The 13,077-nt window shown below is 37.3% G+C and overlaps 1 protein-coding gene across 34 annotated transcripts in view; it reads left to right on the top strand.

Moving 5' to 3' along the window:
- Positions 1 to 8,547, top strand: part of MECOM (MDS1 and EVI1 complex locus) — a 534,617-nt gene extending 526,070 nt beyond the window's left edge. For 30 of the 34 annotated variants that reach the window (XM_070242597.1, XM_005601789.4, XM_003363384.5 and 27 more), the window contains 3 exons: positions 1,765 to 2,001; positions 2,847 to 3,030; positions 7,003 to 8,547. In XM_070242597.1, coding sequence (XP_070098698.1) covers positions 1,765 to 2,001; positions 2,847 to 3,030; positions 7,003 to 7,137 — 556 coding nt within the window. In that variant the 3' untranslated portion in view covers positions 7,138 to 8,547. The remainder of the gene's footprint in view (positions 1 to 1,764; positions 2,002 to 2,846; positions 3,031 to 7,002) is intronic. The other 4 variants (XM_070242584.1, XM_070242583.1, XM_014732735.3 and 1 more) reach the window with 1 other exon arrangement.
- Positions 8,548 to 13,077: the final 4,530 nt, after the last annotated feature.

Raw genomic sequence — 13,077 nt, 5'->3', positions numbered from 1 at the left:
GCAACAGCTGGCTTCAACATGTCTCAACAGCACAGAAGTAAGAAGACTGAGTCATCTAACTTCCCCCCTCGACTCCTATTGGGCTACTTTTGATAAATAATTTATCCTCCATAAATTGTCGTGTTTGAAAGCACAATTAACAAATAGATATCTTAATCAGATTGGCTTTGTTACTTTTGGTTTTCATCCATGCACTCTTTTGTTCTTTTACTTTTTCTTTCATTTTTAAAAATAACAATTTCAATCCATTCAAGCCAGCAAATTGGCAATGTATCTGGAAACTAATAATTTACGTCTGTGCAAAACATGTTTTCATCGTTCTTTGATAAAACAGGTTAAGAGATTGGTTATATAAAAAGCTTAATAATGATGATAGGACTTTTTCTAGGATTTTTACTCTATGCATCTTTCAGACGCAAGAGGGTTTTATTTTTTAAACTTTTTACCCTGGGAAATCTAAATGCTAAATTACACTTATTTTTTGTGTGTGGGAAAGTGATGAGGTGCATTGCTGATACGTGGTCTTCCGTAGTCTGAAAAATAGTTCCGTGAAATGTGAAAATCGTACATGACGGTAACAACAACTCAACAGTTTCCACGAGTTTTCTGAATTAGTGACTAGGAAAAGGAGCAAGACCAACGGAGAGATTATGAATGGCTAGGCCATCGGGACCCCTGGATGCCTGTGATGTTCTATCCCTAACAAGCTTCCTGAGTTTGAGGGAGTGCCTTAATTTCTCTGCTCATATGTCTTTAAAAGGAGGAGGTTAGGAAGAAAGATTCTCTAGTTCAAAGCATTTATAATTATTTTGTAACTTAATTTCAACTTTTAAATCTTACAATGAAACTTAAATTCAGTTTACACATGCTTTAATGTTTAGGTCCTGAAAAGTTTATCCTAGTTTTATAAATACTGTCAAATGTATTAAAATGGGACTTCTATATAATTAAACTCTTTTTTATAATTAAACTTTTGAATCACATATTACAGTCCCTGCAACCACAAACTAAAATATAGCAGTTGACTTTTAAAATACAATATTCTTCTTTGTATCATTATATTAAGACATGCTTGCTAAGTAGGCTTTCAAAGATAATTGTACAATTACAATTTTAGATCACTTCCCGCCCAAAGTTATCCTGGAGAGCAAAGGATTTTTTTACATTCAGACCATCAAGGACAATTTGATAAGAGCCGATGAGCTCTCAGTCACTTCCAAGTTTGAGTGTTTAAGTGGTGTCTACCACAAATGTCACCTAGAAATATCAAATACCCGTTGGTCCTTGGCAGCTACCGTAACATTTTCTTGGAATTCTTAGATTCACTTTAGACATATGTGTTGAAGCTTTTGTGAGTGTTGCTCAGGGATATGAGTTTTCCAGAAATTTATTATTTTAAATGGTGGGCACTTGTAATTAGGCAACATTATGTAGAGAGAACATTTGTGTGCTTTTTACATCATATATAACAATATCATTTATCAGGCAAAAGCCTGATAAAGAATAAGAGACTGAGATTGTTTTTCCAGTTCTGCCAGAGGCTCCATTTATAATCTGAATAATGAACCAATTATTTTCTTTTCTTCATTTTCTCATCTGAAGTTACATTATTTTCCCATGGTTTCCAGAAAGTATAAACAATAAATAGACTAGAGAAGTATGGAAAAATCTAAACTGTTGTTAGGAAGACATGATAATTAAGCTAACGCACATTTAAAAATGGAACCAATCATTGGACCTTTTTCTTTTTCATGCTTTTGGAAGAATGAATGGCAGTCACTTTAAGGATGAAAAGGCTTTGGTGGCCAGTCAGAATTCAGATTTACTGGATGATGAAGAAGCAGAAGATGAAGTGTTGTTAGATGAGGAGGATGAAGACAACGATATTACTGGAAAAACGGGAAAGGAACCAGTGACCGGTAATTTGCATGAAGGAAGCCCTGAGGATGATTACGAAGAAACCAGCGCCCTGGAGATGAGTTGCAAGACGTCCCCAGTGAGGTGAGTGCCTCAGGTGATGTTGGTAAATAAGCAAGCGTAGACGCACATATAATTCCTCCTGCTCTTTCCTTCCACTAGAGCAATATTTCAGGTGATAAGCAATTTGTGAGTAATAAATCCTAAAAAAGTAAATTTGAATTAGCAAGGAATACTCAGTGGATTAATTCTAACTAGATGAAAATAAGGTGGCCATCAACATAATCCGCAAGAGTATAAATACATCAGTGTTTGTGGAACTCTGATTAACCTGAGGTAGGAAGTAGAAATGAAAATTATAAAGTACACAATCAGTTATTTAGACTCTACCTATAAAACTGAAAGAAAAATAGAGATTTCAACATTATCTAATTCATTCAAAAATCTGGTGTCTTATAAGTCAAATATTATTGAGATAAATTTCACTTAATTTGATATATATGTAGTCTATATACATAGATTTTTAGACGGAAAATATTAACCAATGGTTAAATTGATGAGAATATTATATTTTCATATGGATACTGGGTGCTAACTAAATATTATCACAACTGGCTTTATTTCAAATGGAAATTATGGATGTATGAATTCTGTCTCCACTGCTTTGCTGATTTCACATGTCATTGACTTTCACTCTTTGTCTCAAATATATGCTTCCTTTAGTTATGAAAAATCTTAAAAGAAATCATTTTTAAGATATAGTATTTGTAAACATTTTAAAGAACTCAATAATTGATGCATGCTACTTTATACTGCAAATATAATATGAAGTTTGACAGCTGTATAGATTCAAATGAAAAGTGATTTGATTGGATGACAAACTGGAAAAGAAAAAAAATCCTCTGTGCTTTCCCATTGATTCATTTTAGGTATAAAGAGGAAGAATATAAAACTGGACTTTCTGCTCTAGATCATATAAGGCACTTCACAGATAGCCTCAAAATGAGGAAAATGGAAGATAATCAATATACTGAAGCTGAGCTGTCTTCTTTTAGTACTTCCCATGTACCGGAGGAGCTTAAACAGCCGTTACACAGAAAGTCCAAATCACAGGTACATATTTTCCTGCAGTCTAGCATCATGATGACATGGTGCCTTTGATGCCAAAGGCAGATAGTCGATCTTTATAATATTCTAGAATCTGAACAGGTTCAGATGCTTTACTCAAAATGTTCATATCTTTACTCTATGACTGAATCCAAAATAGTTAACCAATTTGTTGTTAGTGCCGTTGAGTAGATTCCAACTCCTAGTGACCCTGTGGACAGCAGAGCAGAACCCTGCCTGGTCTTTTTGGGCCATCCGCTCACCTTCTGGTACTATATCACAAGATGCTCTGTGCTATTCATAGGGTTTTCATGGCCAGTGTTTTTGGAAGTGGGTGGCCAGGTGCTTCTTCCTAGTCTGTCTTAGTCTGGAAGCTCTGATGAAACCTGTCCACCATGGGTGACCCTGCTGGTATTTGAAATATCGGTGGCATAGCTTTCAGCATCACAGCAAGATGCAGCAGATGCCGTAGTATGACAACCGACAGATGGATGGTATGGTTCCCTGACCGGGAAACAAACCCGGGTGATGACGGTGAGACTACCAAGTTAATCAATACAGCAATTAATATGGATGCATTCTGCACAGAAACTTCTGTGACAAACCCTGTCCTACAATAATCTTTCCTTTACTTTGCAATTCTCTTACTTCTGTAGAAATAGCCCATAATGTTTGCTTGCACCTATTTATATATTACTTTAGAATTATTTTCTAATTGCTTTGTATCTATAGTTTTTATCAACCCAATTATATTTTAAGAGTTTTGGAAAGTGAATTCTGTCCTTATTTTTTTGTCCCTTACTATATATAGTTAAGTAACAAGTCATCTAATTATAGAATTTAGGAGTAAACTGAGGTCAGAGATGAAATGAGTTGCTGACAAAAGTCTGCAGCAACTTAATGGCAGATCTGGAAATAAAACCTATCAATTTTTATTGTGTGAATGAACAAATGGTGCCCAAGTTCATTGGGCTCTACAGCATTCTATTAGCACCGTGGTAACTAAAATAAATCCAGTTAGGGATCCATAAATACCAATTAAAAACCTCAATTCTTTTATCATAAAAAAAAAGGAAGTCAGTACTTTTTACTTGACAATCACACTCAACCAGATTGTTCATTCAGGTCAATTAGAAAAAGGTGCTTCCTGTTATTATCATATTTGTTGGTCATTTTGGTCTAATTGTTTGATCCATTCGTCTACTTTAGAGGTGGCCTAACATATCAAACCATGTGACCATGTTGACTTGTACATTTGGAAATTATTTCCTATTTGGCTGAGATGTTTTGGGCTGGTCTTAACATCAAATGTGGTCATATCTCAGCTAAGGTGGGGAAAACATTACACCACTGAGATAATTTGAAGTTTTAAATATCAATCAGTTCAGTAAAAAGTCTAAGAGATCATGTATAGTAATAGGAAAAAAAAAGTGTTTTTTTCTGAATTGAAGTAAAAGGAGCCAGCCTCACACTGCACTTGCCTAGCCCCCTGAACTTGAGAACATCACTGCATGATTATGGATACCATTTCCTCATTGTAAAGCGGGGTGAGTGGAGCAGATAGCTAAGATTCCTTCCTGCTCTATGATTTAACTGACAGAAAGGTGAATTTTCAGGTTCTAACATTAAAAGTAAACTAGCCAGAGTAGATATCTCATTTTCACTTAGAGACAACCATAAGAGGTGGCTAGTACTTTTTTTAATCTTTGATGTCCCGTTCTTCTTTCCTTGCTGATCAGAGATACAGGAGGATCTAGATTTTCCTTTTCTTTTAAAATTTCTTTTAATTATTCCACCAAAAATACTTTTCATTATGAGACACAATACCTAAAAATTCCTGAAACTGTCAGAAGTGATAGAAATAGAAAGCGGAAGGGCCTGCAAACCCAGAGATAATGGATATGATAGATTCAGTACCAGCATTTTGACGTTAAGTCCCTGCCCAGCTGGGCTAACAATTGCCATCAAGAAATACCAGCAATCCTAGCTCATATTTTTGTTGTTACTTGATAATGTCACTATATCAGTTTGCAAATGGTCAGGCCTTTTTGCAAATTGACTTTATTTCATGAGACTCTTTATTCATTCACTCAGTTGTTATTAACTGTCACTTATGTGCTGGGCACTGATCTTTGCGCATGAAAATGTTTATTTCCCTTGATTACCAAAGGCAGATAATCTATATTTGCCATTTTCTAGAAGCTGAATAGATTCAGATGCTTTACTGAAAACATCCGTTTGTTTACTCTGTAATTTTTAAAGATTGAATCCAAAGTGGTTGACCAGTACATCAGTGGCTGCATTCTGCATGGAATCCTCTATGAAAAACTCTATCCTACAAAAATCAATTTCATGATAATAGGTGCTAATTATGTCACACTGAGCTGAGCACTGTGTGTAAGTCAGTGCTTGTGGTTCCTCCGCAACCTGTGGAGGCCAGGTTTTGTTATTGCTATCCTCATTTTATATGAGGAAAGTGACCTTGAAAGATTAAGCAATTTGCCCAAGGCCACACAGCTAGTTGAGTAGAGGCAGGTTAGAAGCCAGGATTAAAACTTAGGCTTCCAAAATTTTGTCTGTAGTCCCCTTCATCTTCCTAAATATCGGAATGGGTTTTGTTTAACAGAAACCATTTCAGAATATTCTTTTCTCTTGATCTCTAAAAGTGGGTACATAATTAGAATAGATAGTTCAAGTTCAAAGCTCCTTTACCTAGACTTTAAACTCTGTGACTCAGCCCAGTGCCTGGCATTGAGTAGATGCTTCAGAAATATTTACTATATGTCTGCTGAGATTTTGTAGAGGTCGGGAAAACAAATTGCATACATAAAAGTCAAATGCGTACATTTAGAGCAATGACCCAGCAAATCAAAATCAGCCTGCAAGGGCAGATTTTCTAACTGAGACGCCATGATTAGGGAAGAAACCACAGACCGGCCACATGTCTCAGCATGACTCCCAGAGATGAAATTCTGCTTCACAACAGAGGCATTTCATCCTTGTTTACAGACGGTGGAATGTCTTTGGCAGGACTTTAATGATTCCACTTCAGCAGCATTTGACAAGCAAGTTTAGCCATGGATGAGACCAACAATAGCAAATCAACAGTGAAAAGTTCACTTGCAAGTCAAGAGCAAACATTTCATTTGAATATTTTACTTGGCAGCAAATGGAGGATTCTCTGGGCAGTTATTTCGAATTTGACATGATAATAGGGAATAAAGAGCACTTCCTCATGGGGCACCTCAGCGCACCTCCTGCTCGGCAGACAGTGGAACACAAGCTGGTTAGAATGATGTTGGTCTTGTGTTTCGTTTTATCTTTTGGTAGAACTGACTTGATCTACCTCCACTTGCAAGGTCTTTGGGTGTCAGCACTGAATATTTCAAGTGTGGAGGGGCACTGGAGAAAGGACACTGGATTAAAAGTTAGGCAGGAATAAGTTTTACTTATGCTACTCCACTGCCTAATCAAGTGACCTTGGGCAGGTCATTTCACCTCTTGTGCTCTCAGGTATAAAGTGCAGGAGTTGGTTGGACTATTTCCTCCACTAGCCCACAGTGCTGTCGAGGCCAGTCTGTATCTTATTCATATTTGCAGTTTCAGTCCTAAGCACGCAATAATATTTTTGGTGAGTTGGACATGTCTGTGAACAGCGGATGGATGATTACCGTATTTATGACTGGGGAAGGGGATGGCTCCTGTTTCTTAATGGAAGCACTATTGACATTTTAGGTAGGATAATTAACTTTTTGTCATATAGGTCGTGTAACTGTTGTGACTCCTAGGCACTGAAGGCCAGCAGTAACTCCACGTGGTTAGAACACACAAAAAAAGTCCCACGTTTTTCCAAACACACCCATAAGGGCTGCTGCTTCTCAGGGTCCCTGCTCTTCCTAACATTCGCCAATAACATTCTTCAGATCAAAAGTGATGTTTTTCAAATGCCATTTACCGAGTCTCTCCTCTTTACCCCAGGCATATGCTATGATGTTGTCATTGTCCGACAAGGAGTCCCTCCATTCCACATCCCACAGTTCTTCCAACGTGTGGCACAGTATGGCAAGGACTGCGGCGGAATCCAGTGCCATCCAGTCCATAAGCCACGTATGACATGACCAAGGTTGGCCAGAGTGGGACCAAGTCCAACAGTCACATGGCTCTTTCACATGGGACTACTTAAAAGACTGCTGAGCAGAATGCCTTAGAAACCTGAAGGGTCACTCATTTAAAGTCTGGTGACCTTAAACTGAATGATTAAAAAAACGAAAGAAAGAAAGAAAAAAGAAACTATTTATTCTCGATATTTTGTTTTGCACAGCAAAGGCAGCTGCTGACTTCTGGAGGATCAATGTGACTTAAAGTGATTCAGTGAAAAGGAAAAACTTGCTGGTCAGAAGGCATCTTCCAGTTCGTCCTGCCCGAGGGTGTGGGTGGGTGAGAGGGGCAGGTGAGGTGGCGGCAGTGATACGAACGAACACTCCATAGGAACTGAATTCTCTTTTTGTACAAGATCACCTGACACATGATTGGGAACAGTTGCTTTTAATTACAGATTTAATTTTTTCTTTGTTAAAGTTTTATGTAATTTAACCCTTTGAAGACGGAAGTAGTTGGATGAAATGCACACTCGATTGTTATAGAAACTATAACAGGGGGTACTTGCTCCCCATTAACTTTTGCCTTCTTAAGTACATTGTTTAAAACTAGGGGAAAAGGGTATGTGTATATTGTAAACTATGGATGTTCAATGCTCAAAGAGGTTAAGTCAGTGAAGTAACCTGTTCATCACCAGTACCGCTGTACCACTACACTAATAAAATGTTTGCCAAATCCTTGTAATAACATCTTAATTTTAGACAATCATGTCACTGTTTTTTAATGTTTAATTTTTTTGTGTTGCGTGTATCATGTATTTATTTGTTGGCAAACTATTGTTTGTTGATTAAAATAGCACTGTTCCACTCAGCCACTACTTTCTGACGTCTGAGGCACACCCCTTTCCGAATTTCAAGGACCAAGGTGACTCGACCTGTGTATGGGAGTGCCAAATGGTGTTTGGCTTTTCTTAACATTCCCTTTTTTTTGTTGTTTTGTTTTCCTTCTTAATGAGCTAAATAAGAATAGATGCAACTTAGTTTTTGTAATACTGAAATTGATTCAATTGTATAAATGATTATAATTTCTTTCATGAAAGCATGATTCTTCTGATTAAAAACTGTACCCCATATTTTATGCTGGTTGTCTGCAAGCTTGTGCGATGTTATGTTCATGTTAATCCTATTTGTAAAATGAAGTGTTCCAGACCTTATGTTAAAAGAGAGACGTAAATAACAGACTGTATTCAATTATTTTGCCCTTTGTTGAGGAACCAGATTTGTTTTCTTTTTGTTTGTAATCTCATTTTGAAATAATCGGCAAGTTGAGGTACTTTCTTCAAATGCTTTGTACAATATAAACTGTTATGCCTTTCAGTGCGTTACTATGGGAGGAACAACTAAAAAATAAAGACTTTCAAAAATGGTTATTTTTCCCACTGTGTGATATTTTCCCTTCTCATGCAATTTTAGTTTCCCTTTGGGATCCAATGACTTAAAGATATGCTGTCTGAGACCTTGATGCCCTAAAAGATACATGGAGTGTGGAGCTTGTTTGTATTGTTGGTCCTTGGGAATTTGGGCTATCTCCCGCTCATTGATCTGAACTTTCTCCATGTCGTGCAAAGTCAGGGCTCATATGGAACACCATGTGGTGCTCAGTATGACTCCCTGTGTGCAACACCATTTTAGTTAGCACAGAGCAAGTTATAGTTTTCCTATTCAGTTTTACATAGTGCATGCAAAAGTTCTGTTTCTTATTCTTATTTTTTGTATGTGTGAGGAAGATTGTCGCTGAGCTAACATCTGTGCCTATCTTCCTCTATTTTATGTGGGATGTTGCCACAGCATGCCTTGATGAGCGGTGCTAGGTCCGTGCCCAGGATGTGAACCTGCGAACCCCAAGCCGCTGAAGTGGAGTGCGTGAACCCAACCACTACGCCATGGGGCCGGCCCTGTCTCTTATTTTTGTTTTTAATTACACAAATACTGTTAACTCATTCACAAGGGGGAAGAACAACCTTTTAGCTTTTCTATGGTCTTTTAAGTCTTTGTCCATATGCAAAATATCGTTTTTTCAGGTTAGAGTCAGAAGGTAGAAATGATTTTGTGTTTCTTTCTTTACTTAAGGAAAAAAAAATCACTGCATATTGCTACAAATTCTTCAAAATAATCATTTAGCGGTTACTCCATATTCCATCAGCTTTGATCTACTATAATTTATTCAACCATTTCAATTTTGTTGAAAATTTAGATTTTCTGCTTTTTACTAGTGTAAGCAATGGTATTTTAATTTTCATGCATGTAATTGTTTCTGTGTGTTCATATATGTATATTCAGGGTTGGAATGTGAGAAGTGGTATTTTCATATGATAAATTCTCTACTGGGGGAGCCATTATGAATATATTTTTTACTCCTTAAGTATAATGCCAATCGTTTTAGAATATGATTATTCCAATTTCGGCCGTCTGTAGAGGTTTTAACAAGGTCTGAAGAATAAATAATTATAACACGTGGAAATAGATTCAGACTCATTTCTTCATTCATTTATTTATTCATTCTTAGCCAAATGCCAGATACATAGAGAAACTTCCTCGTTTCCTTTCTAAATGTCAGTAGGGTAGGAATTTAATATATGGAGTATAACTATTGATTTTTTTAATAGAAAGTGTGTGTGGGCAGAAGTAATCAGGAAATAGACTTAAGCTATAAATCTGGTCTATAAAGAAGGAGAAGAAGAATCTAGAATTTGTGACATAGGAACAAGACATTTGAGAAAGTGGAGATCTGGAATGTGTTGCGCATTTTTCTTTGTTTTAAAGAATATACCTATAAATTCCGAGGGAATTTGAGTACTCCCAACACTACTGCATCTTTGTTAGCCTTTGCACATGACATTTCAGTTGTTTGCTAAAACTTAGTCTCTCTAAATTCCAAAAGGGCTTTCAAGCCTTACATTTCTGCTTTCTTTTTCCATTCGTTTCGCCAGCAGTCCTCCACCGCATGGCCCTGTGGGGAGGTGGTGAGATATGGTGGAGACGATATTGAATTTGGAAACCGAAGACCTGGGTTTGAGTTCTGGCTCCACTAACTCGCTGGCTTTGAGGTCTCGGGCAAGTCACATACCTCTCAAATCTCATCTGTGAAACCAGGGTAATAATCCCCACTTCTGCTACTCCACTGGGTTTCTGTGAATGTTGAAAATCAAAATACGTTTTTGGAAATAATTTGGTAAAAATCCTCAACATGCAAGGCATTTTATAATTTTCCTGATAATTAAGGGAATAGAATAGACTAGAATAATATAATAATTAAGGGAAGAGAATAAGGGAATAGAATAATTAAGGGAATACAACACACATAAACACTATACTAAGAGAAAAATTTTAGAGCATAACAAATCTATTCTAAAGTATACAAAAGTAGATATTGACATTTTCTAGAAAAAAATGTTAGAGATGTTTCTTCAACAAATATGTAGCTTTGAAAAATAAAGGAAGCTCAGCCCTTTGAAAACATATGAGACATCCAGTATAATTGCTGAGAGCTTTCAAAAATTCAAGGGCAGTTAAGAAATCACATTCAAAGAGTAGGCACATTCATACTTTTGTTTTCAGATAATGACAATCAACCAATCATTTCTGTATGGAGTAAGTAGAGGAGTCATCTATTTTTAAATTGCCTATTATGTCAATGTCATGCTGGGAACGTGTATATCCATAAGCTGGTTAATCATCACAACAGGCCCGGAAGCAGATGCATTATTCCTGTTTCAGAGATGAGGAGACTGGAGCACAGAGAGCTTCAGAACCTAATTCAAAGTCATTCATGTGGGAACTGGCTGAGTTTCCATCCAGGGGTGCCCCACTTCTAAGTCCACACTTAGCCAAGAGTCTCAGACCTCCTGGTTGAGGTAAAGCTAAAGAAATCCAAAAAGAATGTTCCAAACCAAGACAATGTGCCCACAGAGTAAGGCCGTCAAGATGCAAATGTGCCTGGGAGACATTTAGGCGTCTGAGTCTTGGCTGAGAAGAGTTTGAAAGGTGAGCGCCAAGGACTGTTCCCAGGCCTTTTTCATTCAGGTTATCTCAAGTCAGAGCCAGCAATACTAGTGCCGTTGAAAGATCCTTAATCAGGAAGAGCCTTAGTCATTTTGTTTGCCGATTCCAAACAGGTGGCTTGAGTTTCCTCCTTTACCCTTTTTGGAAAAAAATGATTTATCTCAAACTTACATTTTGAATTTATTAACATGGCACGAGTTAAGCCCTTCCTAAAATGGTTAGCAGGCTCATCATGAGAGAAAGCAAATGTGAAAGCAAGTGCAGTTAAGTGTACTTGCTTCATTCTCTTCAGGTTTAAGGGAATTGTTAATGGAAGGAATATGGGAAGAAGAGGGAAAAGTGGAATAAAAAACTGAACAGACTGCGTCCAGGAGCCCCAAAGAGAGAGTTTAGTTTGGTTAGTATTTAATTGTTCCTTATATTCTGCATAACCCATTTCTGAAAACAAAAGACTGTCCTTGGTGCAACATATGTTTTAAAAAAGAAAAGAACCACCTAACACCCATTAGGAGGTAGGACTACGACATCCTACTATAAAGAAAGCAAAAAACAAAAAGCAAAACCCAGAAGATGACAAGCACTGGTGAGAGTGTGGAGAAAAGGGAAGCCATGTGCACTCTTGGTGGGAATGTAAATTGGTGCAGCCACTATGGAAAGCAGTATGGAGACCCCTCAAAAAGTTAAAAATAGAATTACCATATGATCCAGCTATTCCATTTCTGGGTATATATCCAAAAGAACTGAAAGCAGGGAATCCAAGAGATATTTGCGCATCATGTTCATAGCAACATTGTTCACAATAGCCCAAAAGTGGAAGCAACTTAAGTGTTCATCAATTGACAAATAGATAAACAAAAGTGGTATATACATTCAGTGGAATATTATTCAGTCCTGAAAAGGCAGGAAATTCAGATACATGCTACAACCTGGATACATCTTGAGGACATGATGCTAAGTGAAATAAGGTAGTCACACAAAGACAAACACTGTATGATTCCACTTCCATGAGGCACCTAGAATAGCAAATCTATAGAGACAGAAAATAGGATGGAGGTTTCCAGGGGCTGGGAGAAGGGTGGAATGAGGAGTTGTTATTTAATGGGTATAGAGTTTTACCTTTAAAGATGAAAAGACTTCTGGAGATTGGTCGTACAACAGTGTGAATGCATTTACCACTACTGAATTGTCCACTTAAAATGGTTAAGAGGATAAATTTTACACTATGTGTATTTTACCACATTTAAGAAGAAAAGAAAAAATACAATCCCTCTCTGTCTCTATGGTTCTTTAAGCTGAAAGAAACTAACTCTATTCAACTCAAACAGAGAAGCAAACTATTAGGAACATATGAGAAACCACATAACAATTGAAAGAAAGCTGGGGAACCAGGCCCAGAAGAGGACCCAGAACAGTAGGCAGGCAATAGTAACAACCAATGCACAGACTCTTAAGATGTTATCATCAAGATGAATCAATTGCATTATGTTCAGTCTTTTTCATCACTTGGGGTCAAGATTAAAATTCTAGGGATAGAGCAAGAAATTGGCCCTACTTGAAAATTTCCTTGATCAAGAGCACCATTAAATTCATCTAAAGGTAAGGGGCTTGAAAGACCACTTCCCACATAGCCAGCTTGAAGGGCTTCTCCCAAATAAGTGGGAATCAATTATAAACATCAAAAACAACAAATATCCACACCACTAGTCTGATAGGAAGACTAACAAACATGTAAGGGGTCATATTTTCAGGGCAGGACACAGGATTTGGTAATGTCAAGGGTAATCAGAGGATGATGTGATAGCACATGCAAAATTAGACCTGTTCCAGAAAACAGAGGACCTACAATCCTCATGGGAATAACTGTTCATGAGAATTCTTGAGGTACGGATTGTTG

The sequence above is a fragment of the Equus caballus genome, chromosome 19 (genome assembly GCF_041296265.1).
Source record: "Equus caballus isolate H_3958 breed thoroughbred chromosome 19, TB-T2T, whole genome shotgun sequence".
In the NCBI taxonomy this organism is placed as follows: domain Eukaryota; kingdom Metazoa; phylum Chordata; class Mammalia; order Perissodactyla; family Equidae; genus Equus; species Equus caballus.
The sequence above is the reverse complement of the archived record's forward strand: the minus strand, read 5'-3'. Positions and strand labels throughout refer to the sequence as shown.